Consider the following 20310-nt stretch of genomic DNA (forward strand, 5'->3'; position numbering starts at 1 on the left):
CATCTGACAGAATCTAGAATCGCCTAGGAAACAGGTCTCATTGTATGCCTCTGTGGAGTTATTTTGGCTGCCTTGTTAATTCAGATGGGAAGATCCATCTACAGTGGCTGGCAACATTCCCTGGCTAGGATACTGGAGTGCCTATCAGGGTTTAGGGCTGGAGGTGGGCCTCAGTGGTAGAGTGTTTGCCTGGCATATCTAAGGCCCTGGGTTCAATTCTCATCATTACAAAATAGAAAAAAAATTGATGTGACCAATGAAAGGCACTAGTGAATACAATAGAGGATTTAGAGTGCATGCACATTTTAACTTGGTTATTCATATATCTATAAAACACAATTTATACAAAAAGTTAACATAAATCACTTGCAAAAGGATATGAATGTACCAAAATCTTAATAGCTATTTTCCTAAGAGGATTGAAGGGAGTTAAAATGTATAGAGCGGAGGTGGCACTGAACCGGAAGATGGCCTTCCCTTTATTCAATACTATAAAAGTCTGTAAGATAGGAACAAACACAGAAGTATTAAACGCTACTTTCCATTTTACAATAGTGTTACAGTCAATAATTGCAATTAGTACATCAAGGACTATCATAATGTTGTGCCTGATGAACACCAGCTCTCTCTGGATCACTTATGTCCTAGAGAGGAAACCTATGACGGCTCTTACCTTCCAGCACACACTTACCTGAGTTTGTTCACCACGTAGGAGAATGTCCTTATTTTCTTAATACTTTAAGTGTCTTGGTTAGGCCAAAGATTGACATGGGGACACATTTTATTTCATTCTAAAATGCATACGAATTCCTTTTCATAATGATTTTTTTGCCTAAGGCAAACATTTTGGAAAATTAATCCCGTAGAATGCAAAATCATTCAACAGAACTGAATGTTTTAAAAATAAATATTCCTTCACTATCTGTGCTTATAAAATAAACATCATCACTCGAGTGGTAATAGAAAACAGAAGCAGCTGCCATCGAGCACACTTGGGTTAGATGGATAGCTTCCAGTCATTGATTTCTGGAGGCCAAGCTCCCTGGAGAGTATCCTGTTGACCAGGAGTGCTAAGTTCTATATTGGGATTTCTGAGTTAGCTGACACATTGAGTTCTAATCCCAGTTGACTGGATGGAGGAAAAGCTCAAAATCCCCAGAGAACTCAGGACCTAGAATTATGAACAGAGTCCACTCCAAAAGTTGGACATACTGCACAGCAAGGATCAGTGAGCAGAGACATAAAGAGAGAAAATAATGACTCACCATGCAATGGAGCACTATGGAACACTCTGACACAGTTCTTCTAAGACATTCATCAATATTCAGACTGTGCGTAGGTGGGAGGAAAGGGCTGACTTCTCTGTGATTACCATACTAAGGAGAAAGAATTCTAAGGTTTCTTTTTTTTAAATTTCTAAGTATAGGGAATGGAGCTAAGGTCTCCTGAATGCTTAGCAAGTGCTTCACCACAGGGATATATTCCCAATATTCCCAGATCACTCAGAGAGAGAGAGAGAGAGAGAGAGAGAGAGAGAGAGAGAGAGAGAGAGAGAGAGAGAGTTGAATCTCTATCCTAGAAGAGTTTCATGAGTTTTATACAAGTGATCCACCTCTTAGCAATGTCCTACAGCACAGTTTTTAAAATGTTCATGAATCTGTTCCTTAAATCTCCTAACCTTCAGCCTTTACATGCCTATCTATATGTACACATTATGATTAGCATGCTCTATCATATGCTGTTTGTTTTTGGCTAAGAATCTTTGAGCGATTTCATCTCTACATTTAAACTTCAGGTCCCTGATAGACTGTTCAATTTGACTTCAATATTTTCAAGTGGAGCAACCCTCTATTGCAGACTTGCTGTTTGTAAATAGAGCTTTCAGTCTGGTATGTACAGAGAACTGCCCTAAATGTGCTATGAAAATATCCCCTAACCTTCAAGGCGATGACAAAGAAAATTCAGCTACCAATAGTAAAACCCATGTTTAGAAGGTTGTAAGGGAATTTGGCATGAAATTTTGTGTCTGTTGAATACAATAATAAAATAAGAGAGTAGGTTGTACTCTCACTTCATTTCAGTTCTTTAGCAACTAATGTCACTGTTTTTCACAGATAAGCAGAGGAACAGAGAAACCATCAATGGGGGGGGCAAGGATGCTGTTCAAGGCCTGCTGTTTGACCCCATTATCACTCATCTCTGAAGGCATGAGTGCAGCTCAAGGAGACTACTTTAAGAAACCTCTTTGTGGGTGGAACATGTTTCACAGGTGCTTACTCCCTGTCAATGACTTATGGAAAATATGTAGTCTCCTTCATTATCATTGATTCATTCAATATTTCTGTCCCTAAATAACCGTATGAAGTCATCATAAAACATGAATGGACTTGATCAAGGAAAATGCCAATGCCTTAGGGAATATGAGCATTCAAGGACACAGAAAGGACAATGCTTAGGGCTGAGTTTCATTATCTTTCAAACCGTTTGCCTGCACTGTCTTTTATAGAAACATACTCAGAAACATACTGGTGACTAGAGTAGGAACAGTAGTAAGAATGTATACTCTTCAACTAAGAATATTATTTCAGATAACATTATAAGCTGATTTTGAATTGAAAATAGCGATAGAGATCGCGAATTTCAGGCCTACTATGATCTCTACCACATGCTGAAGGATGGGAAGGCTTGGGAGGGTCAACAGTAGCTCAGAAGACTGAGAAGTTCCCAAGGTCATAAAGAGACAGGCTGCACTCAGAATTCCTTTGAAACAGGTTCCTTAGCCACCTTCTGTTCAAATGATAATCAAAGGAATTATGGTGGTTTGAATGAGAACAGCTTTAACAGGTGTATGTATTTGCTTATTTGAGCCTCTGAGGGCAGAACTGTTTGGGAAGGATTAGGAATCTAGGAGTCATGACTTTGAGAGAGGACGTGTGTCAATAGTTGTGGTTTGGGGGTTTTAAAAGTCCATACCATTCCCAGTTATTTCTCTTACTCTCCCCTCTATTTCTCTCCTCTCCCTCCCTCCCTCCCTCTCTCTCTGTCTCTCTCTCTCTGTCTCTCTGTCTCTGTCTCTGTCTCTCTCTCTCTGGGTGTATGTTCTCTCTCTCTCTGTCTCTCTGTCTCTCTCTGTCTCTCTCTGTCTCTGTCTCTCTCTGTCTCTGTCTCTGTCTCTCTCTCTCTGGGTGCATGTGTGTTTGGGTGGTGCACACGCATGCATGAATGTCTGTTGCCTGTGGATCCAATGAAAACTCTCAGCTACTGCTTCAGTACCTGCCTTCCTGTTGCCACATTCCTCACCATGATGGTAAAAAATGCTTTCTTCAATAAGTTACCTTAGTCATGGCATATTGTCATGGCAATAGAAAACCTACTAAGACAGAAACACAATAAAAAAAGAAAAGAGAGAAGAGAAATCAATGGCAAAAAAGGAAATGTTAGAGAGGCAAGTGGATTGGTGAGGAAGAGCAGAAACTGTTCTTTTACAAAGTAAGTCAAAGGCAAGATCGAGAAACTTGACCTATCAAGAGAGAACCAGGAAGGAGTTCTAGGCACTAGAACTCAGCAAAGTGGCTTTTATAAAAGCACTGCAGTCCTGGTGCTGATAAGTAATTGAATCTTTGAAAGTCAACAGGATGAATTAATACCTGGACATAATTCTTAATTTTTAAGCTTTCAATCTTTAAGGATATATTTATACATTTATTTGTTAAATACAAATAATTTGTAACTTATTTTATGTGCAATGTGTGAATCCATGTAGCTGAGTTGAAACATAAGGCCAGTGAGGTTTGACTGCATAGCATGCTTTTTGTATTTTAATTTTTCATAAGATTTCCTCCCACTACTGCCAAGGACTGTTAACAATAATATCAGCATTGCAGAACCATTTTAATTGTTTTTCCTCTATTAATGTTATAGTCTTCTCAGACTGAAACATATATGCTCAAATACAACCTTCATGTATGTCACTCTGAAGTGTTTATGGTTTACTTACAATAGCATTACACTAAAGACAGTATCCAGACTTGTCTAGCACCGCAATATACATAGCATTGTAATAATTATTATGTCAGTAATTGAATTAGGACTTAAGTATACTTTTTACAACTAGTCTGCTGTTTATTTCTTTACAAGTCTGTATCTGCTCTCCTCATAATTTTTGTGTAGGTGAGAAGTCAGTTTGCAACTGCAAAGGCACTCAGAAGAATGTTTCTCTAAATCATGGTATTGAAGGGATAGTACACGGATAATCAATATTCACGTAAATGAAGAATTAACTCAAAAGCTACCAACCATCTGGACATCTTTGCCTTCTCTATTTACACATACGAACATATTTATACATACACCTTTTTCTTTTCAGTGAACATGTAAGTACACTGTTAGCTGAATAAATAAATACTGTGTGATTCTAAGCCAACAAATATTTATACCGTATTCAAATGCAAATCATTTTTGGTTTCTTATAAGAATTTGTTGGGTGATTATATAATAGGATATCTCATCATCCTTTAAATCTACTTAGCGTCAACACAACTCCTGAAGACAATTTTAATTGCACTAAGTGACTTTCACCCAGAAGAAAACTCCAAACTTGGTAGAGGAGAAAGGCAAACACTAACGCCAGGTCTGAAATGATTCTTCACACTCACAGCTGATACAAGCATTCATGTGAGTAGCCCCAGTGGCAAGTATCAGGAGTGTGTATTTTGGTAGCCACATTTGTGTCCTTAAACCTATCCCTTGATTCATTTATTGTAAGGGGTAAACAAATTCTTTAATGTCATCACCTCAATGGAATCAAATTATAAGAACTTTGTGAGAACATTTTAACACGAGAATGATTTTCTTCCTCAGATCAAGTTTTTTAAACAAGGTACTGTGGGTAAATTCAGATCTAACTGTAGTGATATATTATTTATGATTTATTAGAGCTTGACTGAGGATTCAGAAAAGCAAAGTCAGACTCAAGCTATAGAGTTCAGGCTGTGGTGATACACAAACCCTTAATCCCAGCATCTAGAAGCTAGGAGGTGGTGGTACACACCTTTCATCCTAGGACTCAGTATTAAGAGATAGACAATGTCTGTCAGTCCAAGCCACCCAGAATCTACACAAGAGTGAATGAGTCTAAAAGAGAATTATAGCACCTTAACTAAGAATGTAAGCAATAGTGGCTATCTTAAATGCCCTTCTCCTATAATGAGATTGATGACTACTTTATATGCCATCCTAGAGTCTTAATCCAGTAGCTGACGGAAGAAGAAGCAGACACCCACAGCTAAGCACTAAGCCAAACTTCTGAAATCTAGCTGTAGAGAGGGAGGAGTGATGAGAAAAGGGGTCAAGACAATGCTGAGGAAGCTCACAGAAACATCTGACCTGAGCAAGTGGGAACTCATGCACCCCAGTCTGACAGTTGGGGAACCAGCATAAGACCAAATCAGGCCCCCTGAGTATGGGAGTCAGCTGGGGGACCTGGGCAGTCTATGGGGCCTCTGGCAGTGGAACTAGTATTTACCCCTAGTACACCAGAATGGGTTTTGGGAGCCCATTCCCCGTAGAGGGACACTCTCTCAGCCTAGATACATGGGGGAGGGCCTAGGCCCTGCCCCAAATGATGTGATAGACTTTAATCCCCCAGAGGAGGCCTTACTCTCCCTGGGGAGCAGATAGGGGTTGAGATGAGGGGAATGGGAGGATGAGAGGGAGAGGGAACTGGAATTGGTATGTAAAGTAAGATTGTTTTAAATTTAAATAAAAACGAATAAAAAAGAGAATTGTAACTCAAAGCTTTAATTCCAAAGTTAGGGAAGTATATAAGACAGAAGCAAGATCTCAGAGAGGCTATTCATTCTCCAGCCACACTGAAGATAGGAACGTTCATGTTCTCCAGCTACACTGAGAAGATGCAACAGTTTAAGACTTGGTGAAGAGCTCCTGCATGGATCAGTCCTTTCAGCCTGAGCTAGAGGTGAGTGCTAGTGACTGGCTGTTTTGCTTTTCTGATATTCAGCTTGAAGCTTTAATCTCAGTGTCAGTCTCTGGGTCTTTTATTTTTTGTGTTACATCCAACCCTGATGTATCAAAACATCACTTATAGATGTATTTACTGGGGATGAAGCATTCCTGTCTACATTGGGACTATTCTGGTCTGTCAAGTATCTGTTTATGTATATTCACTAAAGTTAAATAATATTTCTGCAGTGCTTCTATGACAAATAAATAGTATGCAAATGCCAGACACCTGAAAAGAAGGATGGGCCTAATTTAGGTGCAATTGTTGATTTCAATTCAAAAGCTGACTCTCAGTGCTGTATTTGCAAAGATTTGTACTGATTCCTACAAGGAAACACATGGACCTAAGTCCTGGCCCTTAGTTCACAGACAAGGTAATTTTCAACTACCAACAGTAGCACAATAATCTAATATATCTAACACAATCTTCCGTTAGTTATGGAGAAGGTTTTTAAGTCATGCATGGCATTCTGAAATGACGGCAGGCTGGAAAATGGGAATGGGTAACTGAGAGTCACTCACGCCACATTTATGCACTTGGAAAAAAAACAACTCAAAAGTTAAACAATACAGTGTATAGTAACAAAACAGTCCTGGGTATCAATACTTCACAATTATTTCATATTCTCACACAAAGGAGAGAACTATGCACACGGGAAAGATTCTGTTAAATTACTTGTTTGGTTTTTCAGGTTGGAAGAGAGAGTGAGGATTATGAAGAGAATCCTGCGGGGTTATTTGCCTTGAAAATAAATGGGGCATTCTTTCAGAAATACCGAATGATCCCTTTAGCTAACTTCAGCCCCATCGTGAGATAATGCATGCACTGTATTATGTTCCCAGGTTAGCTCCCGTCCTCCTCTGTAGGATCCCAGCTCCAGTAGAGTACCTTCCTTTATGTCTCCCCCTTTGTCGGAACTCGTCATCACATCTCAGTCCAGATGCGGTTTCCTTACAGAAGCACACAAAGTCTGAAGTTGAGGCTTCCCATAAAAGTATATGTTGTCTCCTTAGGATCAGGTGGAAAGTGTAGTTGAATTGTATTAGATGCTAAAACTGAATATGAACAGTTTGTTTTTCAGAAGCAGGGACCTTGGAAAGTACTACCAGATTACTTATTAGTTTTACAATCTTGGGCAAACTACTTAACTTCAGTTTTATTGTTTTAAAAAATAGACCAAAGTGATCTTGAAAAGACCTGTAGGGTAAATAAGAATTTAAATAAGCAGGGACTTGGGAGGTAGCTGAAAGGTTAAGAGCACTGACTTGCTCTTGCAGAGGTCCTGAGTTCAATTCCCAGCAACTACATGGTAGCTCACAACCATTTATAAAGACAACTAGTGGCCCCTTCTGGTCTGTAGGGATAAATGCAGGCAGAATATTGAATACATAATAAATAAATATTTAAAAAAGAATTTAAATATGCAGAAGCATAATATGTAGGGGAGGTAGCAATTGTTCATTTGTATCTGTCTGGAATAGCTTCTCTGGAAGTTTCTGTCTCTTCACTGTGGAGGAAATCTTTGCCCCACTGCCTGTCCATGTGGTGTAAGTAGAAGGATCTAATCCTCCAGGAAATGGTTCAGCATGTGATACTTACCTGGTCCAGGGACGATCACATGGCCTTGAACCCTGTGAGTTGATTACAATCAATTCTAGAGCTTTCATTAGAGTTTAGAAACTATGTGCACCTTTTCTTGTGGTTACTTGGCTGTAGATGTTAACTTAGTATGCCTGATGGCTGTGCCTGCCACCTTGTGGGAGAGCCTGCCTACACACGAAGCCAGCGAGCATAAGCAAAAGCAGAGCCCAAGCTGCACAAGGCCTGTCGTGATGCTGTCCCTTTAGATGCTGTGCCTTTTGTTATTTTCTTCCCCCCCTTCTTTTTGTCTTCCCTTAAAGATAGTTTTTGTTCAGTTTTCCTTACTTGTATTCAAAGGGTCTCTTAACAACATGATGGTTATCTACCAAGTGTCAAAGGTCATTTAGTTTGCACTGGGACTTTTTCTGAGGCAGAGACTGAGTGGACAAATAATGAGGAGTACGGAAGAAAGAATGGGGAATAGGAGAAAGGGTCAGGGAGCGAGTACAGTTTGTTGGAGTCAAGGGGGCCTCCAGGTGACAACTGTTCTAGAGACTCTGATGCTATAGGAAGGAGAATTGTAAGCTAGAGACCATTGAGATGACAATCCACAGAATCATAAGGCTGTAAATACCATCTGCTTTTCTGATTTTCCTAGAAAAATAAAACCCTTCTCAGAGGGTAAGAGCAAGTCTGAGCCACCTCCCCAGTCCCTGCTTATTTAAATTCTTATTTGCCCTACAGGTCTTTTCAAGATCACTTTGGTCTATTTTTAAAAACAATAAAACCGAGGTTAAATAGTTTGCCCAAGATTGTAAAACTAACTGAAAACAAACTCAGAACTTGCTACCTTAATCACAGTCACTCTTGTGATGACAGATTGGGTGTAAATTTGAAACCTATCTTGCTAAGCTTCTCATACAGCCCCAGTATCGAGATGGCATGACTTGTGTTAGGACTGTTGATAGAATGTTTTTTTTTAATTGTTAGGGGATTTTTAAGGACACAGTACAGTTTTTAGATGAACACATTTCTATATTCCAAAATATAACAAGGTTCTATTTTCACGACATGTCTAAAATATCTTTCTATTTCTAGTAAAAATGCCACATTGTCAAAAGGATATTTCTTCCCATGGTGCTAATGAGTCATCTGTAATTTTAAGAACATGAGAGGGGAGGCATTTTCTGAACAAAGAGTGGGTGAAATTGAATGTATAGCCAAATGGTACAGTAGCAACTCAAGTTATGAAACTGAAAAAAAAATCCCATAAGAAAAAAAACTGTACTCACACACTGAAATGTCCTTGTGATACAGACAAAGTAAATATGCAAATAGAAAGTATGGGTTTGGAGCCACATTGTGAAGGTCCCTGACTGCATCAAGCATGAGATGATGGAAACGCTGGGACTTCTGGCTGCACAGCACTGTCATTGCCTACTTTCTTTGTTCTTGGAAATGCTGCATGTTCAAGACATCTCAAGAATTTAAGGCTCCAAATGCTTCCATGCACCAGGGGTACCCACATCATTGTTGCTTCCATTTATTCAGTGACTAACACAACATCACTGATCACTGTTTAAATGGCACTAATAATTTTAGTGGAACACTTGATTATTATATAATTTGCACAACAGAAACTGGGGCAAAGAGGATAAAAATATGTGGGCATATGTTGTGATAACATACACACTATCGGCAGTGACATTTCTGTAAGTCCAATGACATTGATTGTCTTTCTGAAAGAACACAAAGACCTTTGGCATGCTAGACTGTATTCATACAAGTTTCTGCACAAAAGATGCAATTGCACTTTACTCTAAGGTATAGCACGAAGAATAAATTCTGTAATCATTTTCATAGTCAGTGTTATTGTTCAATGGGTATCCTTCCCAAAACTCATAAATTGAATTATTTCTATTGCAGTATTAAAAAGTGTGACATTTACAAGATTGTTGTTCATTGCGGACATCCTCTTCAAGAATGATTTGAAGCTGGGTGTTGGAGTTGCACACCTTTAATCCCAGCACTCAGGAAGCAGAGGCAGATGGATCTCTGCGAGTTTGAGGCCAGCCTAGTCTACAGAGTGATTCCAGGACAGGTTCCAAAACAATACAGAGAAACCCTGTCTCGAAAACCAAAAACCAAAAACCAAACCAAAACAAAGAGAATGAATTGATGCCTTTCCAGTAAAAGATCAGGCCCTTCCTGTTCTCTCTTGCCTTACAGCCTTCTATCATGTGATGTTTCAGCAAACTTCTTAATCTTGGACTCCCTGGTTTTCATAAGCATAAGCCAATACATTCCTGTTTATTGTAATTCAAAATGCCACATGTAATGCTCCAGCAAGCTAAAGGTCTTAGAAAGTCAGCTTCTTACAATCATTCTACATATTACTAAGAACTAAACATGATAATTTATAAAAAAGTGATATATTAACAATCTCTGGGTTCAATCTAAGGGGAAACATTGATGTTTCCATGTTCTAACTCACTTTTCAGAACAAATCAACATTCACAGTGTCTTCAGTAATGGAAAACCTCACCCTTCATGATATTTGATACTTTGGCTGTTGCAAAAATTTATTCTTCTTATTCTCTCTCTCTCTCTGTCTCTCGCTATATATATATATATATATATATATATATATATATATATATATGTGTGTGTGTGTGTGTGTGTGTGTGTGTGTGTGTGTGTGCGTGGTGCACACCCAAGTGCATGTGCATGTGATTGTATTGTTTTAATGAAAACCAATCTAATGTGGAAGATACTAGTTTCTAAAGTTAATGACCAAATATTAAAAAAACATTAGTTTAAAAGATTAAAATTTTACTTAGCAACTCCAACTCAAGTCAGAGAAAATCTAATGTTCATTAGTTGTTTATGAATTGCTAATGAAGCAATCTATGCTTTGAAAGAAAATTTATGACCAATGAAACAATAGACAGACAACCTACAAAATGTTTTAGAACACTGGACAAAGAACTCAAGAAGTTAATCTCTGAAGCACCAAAGGATCCAATTAAAAAGTGGGGTACAGAACTAAATAGAAAATTCTCAACAGAGGAGTGTAAAATGACTGAGAGACACTTAAGAAAGTGCTCAACATCCTTAGCCATCAGGGAAATGCAAATCAAAACAAGTATGAGATACCATCTTACTCCTGTCAGAATGGCTAAATTCAAAAACACCAATGACAGTTTATGCTGGAGAGGATGTGGAGAAAGGGGAACATTCCTCCACTGCTGATGAGAGTGCCAATTCATGCAGCCACTTTGGAAATCAGTATGGAGATTCCTCAGGAAAATGGGGATCAGTCTACCACAAGATCCAGCAATTCTACTCTTAGGCATATACCCAAAAGATGCACATTCGCACAATAAGGGCACCTGTTCCACTATGTTCATAGCAGCATTATTTGTAATATCCAGAACCTGGAAGCAACCTAGATGCCCCTCAACTGAAGAGCAGATAGAGAAAATGTGGTACATTTACACAATGGAGTAAAAAACAATGGAATCTTGAAATTTGCAGTCAAATGGATGGCACTAGAAGAAACCATCCTGAGTGAGGTAACCCAGTCATAAAAAAAGACAAAAACGTCATGTACTCACTCATATATGGATTTTAGACATGGAGCAGGGGATTGCTAGCCTACAATCCCACTGCCAGAGAGTCTGGGAAACAGGGAGGACCCTAAGAGAGAGAGATATGCATGACACCCTGGAGAAGGGAGATGGGAAAGGATCTCCTGAGTGAATTGGGAGCATGGGGGAGGGGAGAGGGAGCAGGGAGAAAGAGGAGGGTGAAGTGGAGGAGAGAGGAGGACATGTTGGAGAAGAAAGAGTTGGGGGGGAAGAATAGAAGAGAGCAGGATGAGAGATACCATAATAGAGGGATTCATTGTAGGTTTGAGGAGAAATCTGGCACTAGTGAGATATCCAGAGATCTACAAGGATGACACCAATTGGCAATCTAAGCAATAGTGGAGAAGGTACCAATAATGAGATTGATGACTACCTTATATGCTATCCTAGAGTCTTCATTCCGTGGCTAATGAAAGCAGAGGCAGACACCCACAGCTAAATACTGAACTGAACCCTTAGAACCTGTTGGGGAAGTCTTATGCTAATAAAGCACTGTCTGGCCAATAGGAATCTAGATAGGTGGGGCTAGGAGTCCAGGAGGACTCTGGGTAGGAGTAACACGAGGAGTCAACATGTAACGCCATTGGGGGTAGGAAGCCTGGAACTATTCTCTGGTAAGAGACATACTTAGATTAACAATTATGGGGTAATTACTTAAAGCAGAGCTAGCCAGTAAGAGACAAACAAGGCCAACAGCTTCATAATGAATATAGCTTCCTGTGTGTTTATTTGGACTGATGCGGATCTAGAACCAGGCTGGCGTGGCAGAGCCCAGGCGCCTGGCAGGGGATAAACCAAAGCGGCTAGCAAAGAAAAAGCTTCTCTTAACAAGAACCCAGTTGCAGAGAGGGAGGAGTGATGAGTAAAGAGGTCAAGACAAGGTGGGTGAACCCCACAGAGGCAGCTGACCTGAACAAGGGGGAGCTCATGGACACCAGACTGATGGATGAGAGGCCAGCATGGGACTGTTCCAGACCCCCTGAATGTGGGTACCAGTGAGGAGGCCTTGGCAAATCTATGGGGCCTTGGGTAGTAGATCAGTATTTATCCCTGGCATATGAATGGACTTTGGGAACCCATTCCACATGAAGGGATGCTCTCTCAGCCTGGACACATGGGGGTGGGCCCTGCCCAGATGATATGACAGACTTTGGAGATTCCCCCAAGGGGGGCCTTACTCTCCCTGGGGACTTTGGGGAGCTGGTAGGGGGTGGGGAGGAGGGGAGGGAGGGGGAGCTGGGATTGACATGTGAAGCAAGCTTGTTTCTAATTTAAATAAAAAATTGGAAATATACATTAATAGAAGAAAAAATTTAAAAAACTAAAAGAAAAAAGAAGAAAGAGAAAAGGAAATACTATAAATGTGACTTAGCCGTATGCTCTAATGTATTCTATGCTGGACTTGCTGGCATATTCTTACGATGTTAGTGCCAATAGGCAGAACGGGTGAGTTCAAGGCCAGTCTGAGCTACACAGAGAATTGGTGTCTCAAAACCTGAACAAATGAAGCACACTGCATGTTTGTTTTAAAGGACTTATCTCTGTAAACAGTTCTGTCTGCACTGCTGGCCCATGACTCACAGATGGAGATTTGCTTCATGGGAGGGCAATGTGAAAATGAAGGATATGCCTCCCCTTGGGGGGAAGAAAACCTCCCTGATAAGAATATTTATCTCATCAGGTTGTTCTGCTTGCACAGCGAGATTTGTTCTAAAGTGTCAGAATGTTTGCCTTCTTCAGACAATGCGCATCTGAGGATCAGAGCAGCAGATGTCAAGTTTACATGAGAGGGGTCCACAATGCTGCTATAGCGGCCAAGCCAGGCCTGAGCTTCCTTATAAAAGTTTGTAAGTATTTCTCTCAGGCTGCTGTGATTTCATTTTCCATTTTCCATTATATCATTTTGTATTTAAATTCATCATAAGCCATTGTGGGCAGAACCTCCCCTTCAGGAAAGTATCTTTCGACGGGCATTGGTGGCGCCTGCCTTTAATCCCAGCACTTGGCAGGCAAATCTGTGTGAGTTCGAGGAAAGCCTGGTCTACTGAGAGAGTTCCAGGACAGCCTCCAAAGCAATACAGAGAAACCCTGTCTCAAAAAACAAACAAACAAACAAACAAACAAACAAAAAACAAAAACAAGAAAGTATCTTTCATCAGTCTGAAAGCTCTATTTTTCTGAAAGCATATTATTTTGCTTTTATTTTTGTTTTCCTTATTTGGTGATTGGTTGGTTAATTGTTTTTTGATGATCTGGATTTTGCTGTGCTGACCAAGCTTGAACTCACAGAGATTTGCTTGCTACTGCCTCCTAAGTACTGGGGTGCCAGGTGTATATCACTAGGCCTGGTAGTCTGAAACTTTTTTAAAGATAAGAATATATATGATAGTCTGTGGTAGTTTCACAAGAATGGCCCCAAAGGCTCAAGTAATTGAATGTTTACTCATCAGGGAGTGGCACTACTTAAGGAGATTGGGAGGTGTGTCCTTAAAGTAGGTGTGGCCTTGTTGGAGAAGTGTGTCACTGGGGTCAGGCTTTGATGTCTCCAAAGCCCAAGCAAGGACCAACGATTCTTTCTGCCTTCTTATCAGAATGTAGAACTGCCAGCTACATCTCCAGTACCATGTCTACACGTGCGCCACCATGCTCCCTGCCATGATGATAGTTGACTAAACCTCCGAATGTAAGCCAGCCTCAATTAAATGTGTTCTTTTATAAGAGCTGCTGTGGTCATGGTGTCTCTTCACAGCAATCTAACACTGACTAAGATGAATTACTACCTTTGTCAACATGCTTCAGTTTGGTCTTTCTCAAACCATTCATTTGTCGATTTATAAATAAGTATGCAGCATAGGAGCTAGAATCAATTTTGTATTTTGCTAAGGCCTCTTCTTAGTGACTTTAATAATTTTTAGATGGTGGGTTTTACCAGGGAATCAGATGTTCTATATTTGAGAGAGCAAAGGCCTGATAAAGAGAAGGTTGTCTAGCCTTTACCACAAGAGCCACTGAAATGCTGCTTGTCTCCAAGATCAAGAAATACATGCACACAATCTATGGGATGAACCAAGTCCTGTGTAGAGCACATCTGTGTCTTTATTTCATAATTTCCTTGTGTTTACTTCTCATAAATAGCTACTATGGGATGAATAATCTTTGTGCTGGGTGGTTTTATGTCATCTTGACATAAGCTAGAGTCATTTTAGAGGATGGAACCTCAACTGAGAAAATGTCTTTACTAGAATGGCCTGTGGTTAAGTCTGCGGTGTATTTTCTTGATTGATGGTTGATGTAGGAAGGTTCAGCCTATTGTTATGATGCCACCTCATCTTATATTTGAAAACCATGAGCCAAAATAAATGTTGAAATGGATGTTAGGAGAGGGGGAACACTTATTCACTGCTGGTCAGAATGCAAACTGGTGTAGCTGGGATAGAAATTAGTGTTTCTCAAAAAGCTAAAAACATCACTACTGTCTCATTTCATAGGGTTATAAAGTACTATGCATGCCACCAGAGAAGAATATTCATCAAAACTCATCGATCTTACCCAGCAGTCAATCTTGAGAACTACTGGCTTTGCAGGGCATGCCCACTGGGGCAGTAGTGGCACAAACATCACAGGCATAACTAACTGCTTTTTGGTTGGATTTAATTGCAAAGCCACAAGACCAAACCCATACCTGGCACCATTATTGGGACAAAGAACCTATAACTAAATAAATCATAAGTCCTGGTGTCGGGGCGGGGCGAACCTACTACTATTATTCTGTTAAATGGACATAGCATTAAACCATTTCCTATTGACTTATCATTGTACCCATAGATAATGCATTTCTCAATCTTTATCAGAGAAGCCTCTATTTGTAGTAGATGATGACTTACAACTGACCAAGTTTTAGAGAATAAGATACTAGAGAATTCTCAGCTCTAAGGGCAACATATATGTCATATCTCTCCTTCCCGTGCTCAGAGAAGTGGTCGTGAAAAGAGTGTAAGAGCCAGGGGTTGTGGAAAACTACAAGAAAAGTGTCATAGCAAGGCATTGTAGGAGAGTTGAACATAAGAACTCACAGCTGTTGCAGCAGTATGCACAAAACCTGTGAAAGTGAAAGCTAGATTAAATCCCATCACGGGGACTGGATCTGGGTGTACAGTTACACCCCTAGATGTGGAGCTGTTGATAACTGTTAACTGCGCGGAGGAGAGACAGTTTTTCTAAGAGTGTAGCCCCTATTAAGCTGACAGCCACACTTCAGTGGAAGACCACAGGACTAAGACTTGAGCATTATGCATTGGTCTTGAAGGGTTAAAAAAAGAAAACAAGAACACAAAGTTGAGTGGGTAGAGAGTGATGGCTGGATGTGGGAAGGGCTGGAAGAGGGATGAATACAGCTAAAACTCTCAAGGAACTAATGAAAGCTTTAAATAAGAATGTACATCTGTGATGACTACTAAGGAAGGTCTTGATGATTAGTATAAACACAACTATATAGACTTAGAATGCAGGTGGATGAATAAAATGTAACTTATACATTCCCTCATGTTAATGACTAGCAAGGATAATAGATTGGATAGTGTCTTCCAAGAGTTCATGCCAGTGTGAAACTGTGACCTAGCTCGTAAGTAGTGTCTTTGTAGATATAATACAGTTAAGATAAAGCTCACATTTGTTAGAAGGAGCCCTGATATGGTTTCATTGTAAAATGCCCCTAACATCTTATATTTGAAAACAGTGAGCCAAAATAAATAATTTCTTCCCCCAAACAAGTAAGAAAACAAAGCAACAAAATACCCTAGTATACTGCATAACTATATTCCATGTGTAAATAATTCTGCAGGAAGTTCTTTGATTTATTATTTATAATATGGCAAAGGAATTGAAAAGTCTTGTGTTATATAACTTTCTTTCATTAGAAACTCACACAATACATTTTGAGGTCTTTTGTAACTCAGGGTGATGACTTCAAGATTTTAAGGTACAAAAAATACAATTGCTTGTAACATGTAATCTTTGGTGAGAATATTTAAATTTGTTAAATTAGCCACCTACAACTTATATTTAGATTTTTTTTGTCATGGGGCAATTGGGGCAGCTCCATATGGTATAATATAATTTATTTACTTCTCATGAATATGTATAAAACACCCACAAATGTGGTCTCATTTCTTAAGCAGAAGGATGGTTAAGGCTGTGCTAATTTAGTATTCGATGCAGTCCAATGCATGCAGTTAGTGGCAAAATAGACCTGATAAAAACACTTACTTTCTTATTGATATAATAGGGGTCCAGGTCCTCCAGGGGCTCTGACACCATCTCTGGAGGAATGTCTCCATAGATAAATGGAAGGTTCTTCCCAGCTTCCAAGTCACTGTTTGGCTTTGGGCCGTTTTCGTCATCATCTTTTTTGTCTGGCTTAGGATTCTTAGCCTTTTCTTCTGCAATGCGTCTTTCAATAGCTGCAAGAGATTCTCTGGTGAAGAAGTTGAAGCTGTCAGGTCCTGGTGGTACAAGCACTGTTTGCTCCATCTTGTCATCCTGTACATTTTAATTACTATTTACTCTTCATGTGAGATTCCTAAGGAGGGAGGAACCAAAGGCATCAAGATTAAAAGTTGTTAATATCTGTAAGGGCTTATCTAAAAGTAAAGCCAGAAGGTCCTGGATAGATATTCTACCTACACTAAGAGACCATGGATTACAGCCCAGACTATTATACCCGGCAAAGCTCTCAATCACTATAGACGGAGAAAACAAGATATTCCATGGCAAAACTAGATTCAAGCAATATGTGTCCACTAACCCAGCCCTACAGAAAATTTTGGAAGGAAAACTCCAACCCAAGGAAGCTAACTACAAGCAGAAAAACATAGGCATTAGAGAATCCCTGTCTACCAACAGCCAAAAGAACAAAGGGGTGAAATTCCACACATAATTCCACCACCAACAACCATTGCAAATCGAAGAAGGATGAGCAATCAATGGTCATTAATATCCCTCAATATTAATGGTCTTAACTCACCCATAAAAAGACACAGACTAGCAGAATGGATTCGAAGACAGAACCCTTCCTTCTGCTGCATACAAGAAACACACCTCACCCTCAAAGACAGACATTACCTGAGAGTTAAAGGTTGGGAAAAATTTTTTCAATCAAATGGACCCAAGAAACAAGCAGGGGTAGCAATCCTAATATCTAACAAACTGGACTTTAAAATAAAATCAATCAAAAGAGATGAAGGAGGTCATTACATACTCATCACAGGTGAAACCCACCAAGATGAAGTGTCTATCCTGAACATCTATGCCCCCAATACAAAGGCATCCACATTCGTTAAAGAAACATTATTAGAACTTAAATCTCATCTAAAGCCCCACACAGTTATAGTGGGAGATTTCAACACACCACTCTCACCACTAGACAGGAATACCAGACAGAAACTCAACAAAGAAGCAAAGGGTCTAATAGAAGTAATGACCCAACTGGGATTAACAGATATCTATAGAACATTTCATCCACATAAAAAAGAATATACCTTCTTCTCACCACCACATGGAACCTTCTCAAAAATCGACCACATACTTGGCAACATATCAAACCTCAGCAGCTACAAAAAAATTGGAATAACTCATGCATCTTATCAGACCACCATGCTTTAAAATTAGAATTCAACAACAACACAAATTGCAGAAAACCTACAAACTCATGGAAATTGAATAATGCTCAACTGCACCATCTCTGGGTCAAAGAGGAAATTAAAAAAAAGAAATTAAAGACTTCCTCGAATTCAATGAGAATGAAGACACAACATACCCAAACCTATGGGACACTTTGAAAGCAGTGCTACGGGGGAAGTTCATAGCACTAAGTGCTCACACGAAGAAACAGGAGAACAGTTATACCAGAGAATTAACATCACAGCTGAAAGCTCTAGAACACAAAGAAGCAAACTCCCCCCAGGAGGAGTAGACGTCAGGAAATAATCAAATTGAGGGCTGAAATCAATAAAGTAAAAACCAGGAAAACAATACAAAGAATCAATGCAACGAAGAGTTGGTTCTTTGAGAAAATCAACAAGATAGACAAACCTTTGTCTAAACTTACCAAACAGCAGAGAGTGAACACGCAAATTAACAAAATCAGAAATGAAAAGGGGGACATAACAACAGACTCTGAGGAAATCCAGAGAATCATTAGGTCATACTTTGAAAACCTGTACTCCACAAAATTCGAAAATTTAAAGGAAATGGATGACTTCCTGGATAGCTATCACTTGCCAAAACTAAATCAAGAACAGATAAGCAATTTAAATAGACCTATAACCCCTATGGAAATAGAAGCAGTCATCAAAAGTCTCCCAACCAAAAAAAGTCCAGGTCCAGATGGCCTCAGTGCAGAATTCTACCAGAAATTCAAAGAACAGCTTATACCAATTCTTCTCAAAGTGTTCCACACAATAGAAGCAGAAGGGTCTTTGCCAAACTCTTTCTATGAGGCTTCAATAACCTTGATCCCCAAGCCACACAAAGATACAACTAAGAAAGAGAACTTCAGACCAATATCCCTCATGAACATTGATGCAAAAATACTCAATAAAATACTGGCAAATCGGATCCAAGAACACATCAAAACAATCATTCACCACGATCAAGTAGGTTTCATCCCAGGGATGCAGGGATGGTTCAACATTAGAAAATCCATCAACGTAATCCACCATATAAACAAGCTGAAAAACAAAAATCACACGATCATCTCACTAGATGCTGAAAAAGCCTTTGACAAAATCCAACACCCCTTCATGATAAAGGTCTTGGAGAGATCTGGGATAACAGGGACATACTTAAACATAATAAAAGCTATATACAGTAAACCAACAGCCAACATCAAACTAAATGGACAGAAACTCAACGCAATTCCTCTAAAATCAGGAACAAAACAAGGCTGTCCACTCTCTCCATACCTTTTCAACATGGTACTTGAAGTTCTAGCTATTGCCATACGACAACAAAGGGGGATCAAGAGGATACAAATTGGGAAGGAAGAGGTCAAACTTTCACTGTTTGCAGACGATATGATAGTTTACATCAATGACCCAAAGAACTCTACCAGGGAACCCTTATAGCTGATTAACATCTTCAGCAAAGTGGCAGGCTACAAGATCAACTCAAGAAAATCAGTAGCCCTACTATATACAGATGATAAAAGGGCTGAAAAAGAAATCAGAAAAACATCACCCTTTACAATTGCCACAAACAACATAAAATACCTTGGGGTAACGCTAACCAAACAAGTGAAAGACCATTATCGTAAGAACTTTGAATATTTAAAGAAAGAAATTAAAGAAGCCCTCAGAAAATGGAAAGATCTCCCATGCTCTTGGATAGGTAGGATCAACTTAGTAAAAATGGCAATCCTGCCAAAAGCAATCTACAGATTCAATGCCATCCCCATTATTTGTCTCCTCTATATTTTCCCAGGGAGATAATATGTATATGCTATATGAGTCAGTATGTGTATTTTCATATGCATTGTTTAAGCTCTATATACAGATAATAGCATGATAATATGCATTCAATTTCAGTTTCATTTATTTTATTTTCATTGGCTTATAATAGTTTTATGTAGCTTCTAAGAATATTGTGTGTAACACTTTTGTTGTTGTTAGGATTTCGTTTGTTTGTTTGAGACAGGGTTTCTCTTTGTAATAGCCCTAGCTATCCTGGAACTCACTTTGTAGACACAGGCTGGCTTCAACCTAACAGAAATCTGCCTGCCTCTGCCTGCTGAGTGCTGGGATTAAAGTCCTGTTCCTTTGTGTCTGGCTTGTGTGTAACTCTTCATGACATTTTTCTGGCTTGTGTGTAACTCTTCATGACATTTTTCATGACAAATTGTGTTTGATTCTCCTACCCTCTGATGCTTATCCCATCTTCCAGTCCTGTACCTGTAGTATCTTTCTGTCCCCACTCTTCATCCTTCCATTTTCACTGGGCATTTGTGCAGCAGAATTTCCCCATCCCTTAAAGTTTCTTTATCTCTTCTCTTCTCATGGAATC

General features: G+C 39.4%; 1 protein-coding gene across 4 annotated transcripts in view; it reads right to left on the reverse strand.

The window, feature by feature from the left end:
* The window catches only part of LOC101843542 (sodium channel protein type 1 subunit alpha), a 160379-nt gene that overhangs the window by 66454 nt on the left and 73615 nt on the right, over window positions 1-20310 (reverse strand). For all 4 annotated transcript variants that reach the window (XM_040745488.1, XM_040745490.1, XM_021232877.2 and 1 more), the window contains exons 2-3: window positions 16519-16831; window positions 381-499 (exon numbers count right to left, since the gene is read on the reverse strand). In XM_040745488.1, the coding sequence (XP_040601422.1) occupies window positions 381-499; window positions 16519-16782 (383 nt within the window). In that variant the 5' untranslated portion in view covers window positions 16783-16831. The remainder of the gene's footprint in view (window positions 1-380; window positions 500-16518; window positions 16832-20310) is intronic.

The sequence above is a fragment of the Mesocricetus auratus genome, unplaced genomic scaffold, assembly GCF_017639785.1.
Source record: "Mesocricetus auratus isolate SY011 unplaced genomic scaffold, BCM_Maur_2.0 Super-Scaffold_100004, whole genome shotgun sequence".
NCBI lineage: Eukaryota > Metazoa > Chordata > Mammalia > Rodentia > Cricetidae > Mesocricetus > Mesocricetus auratus.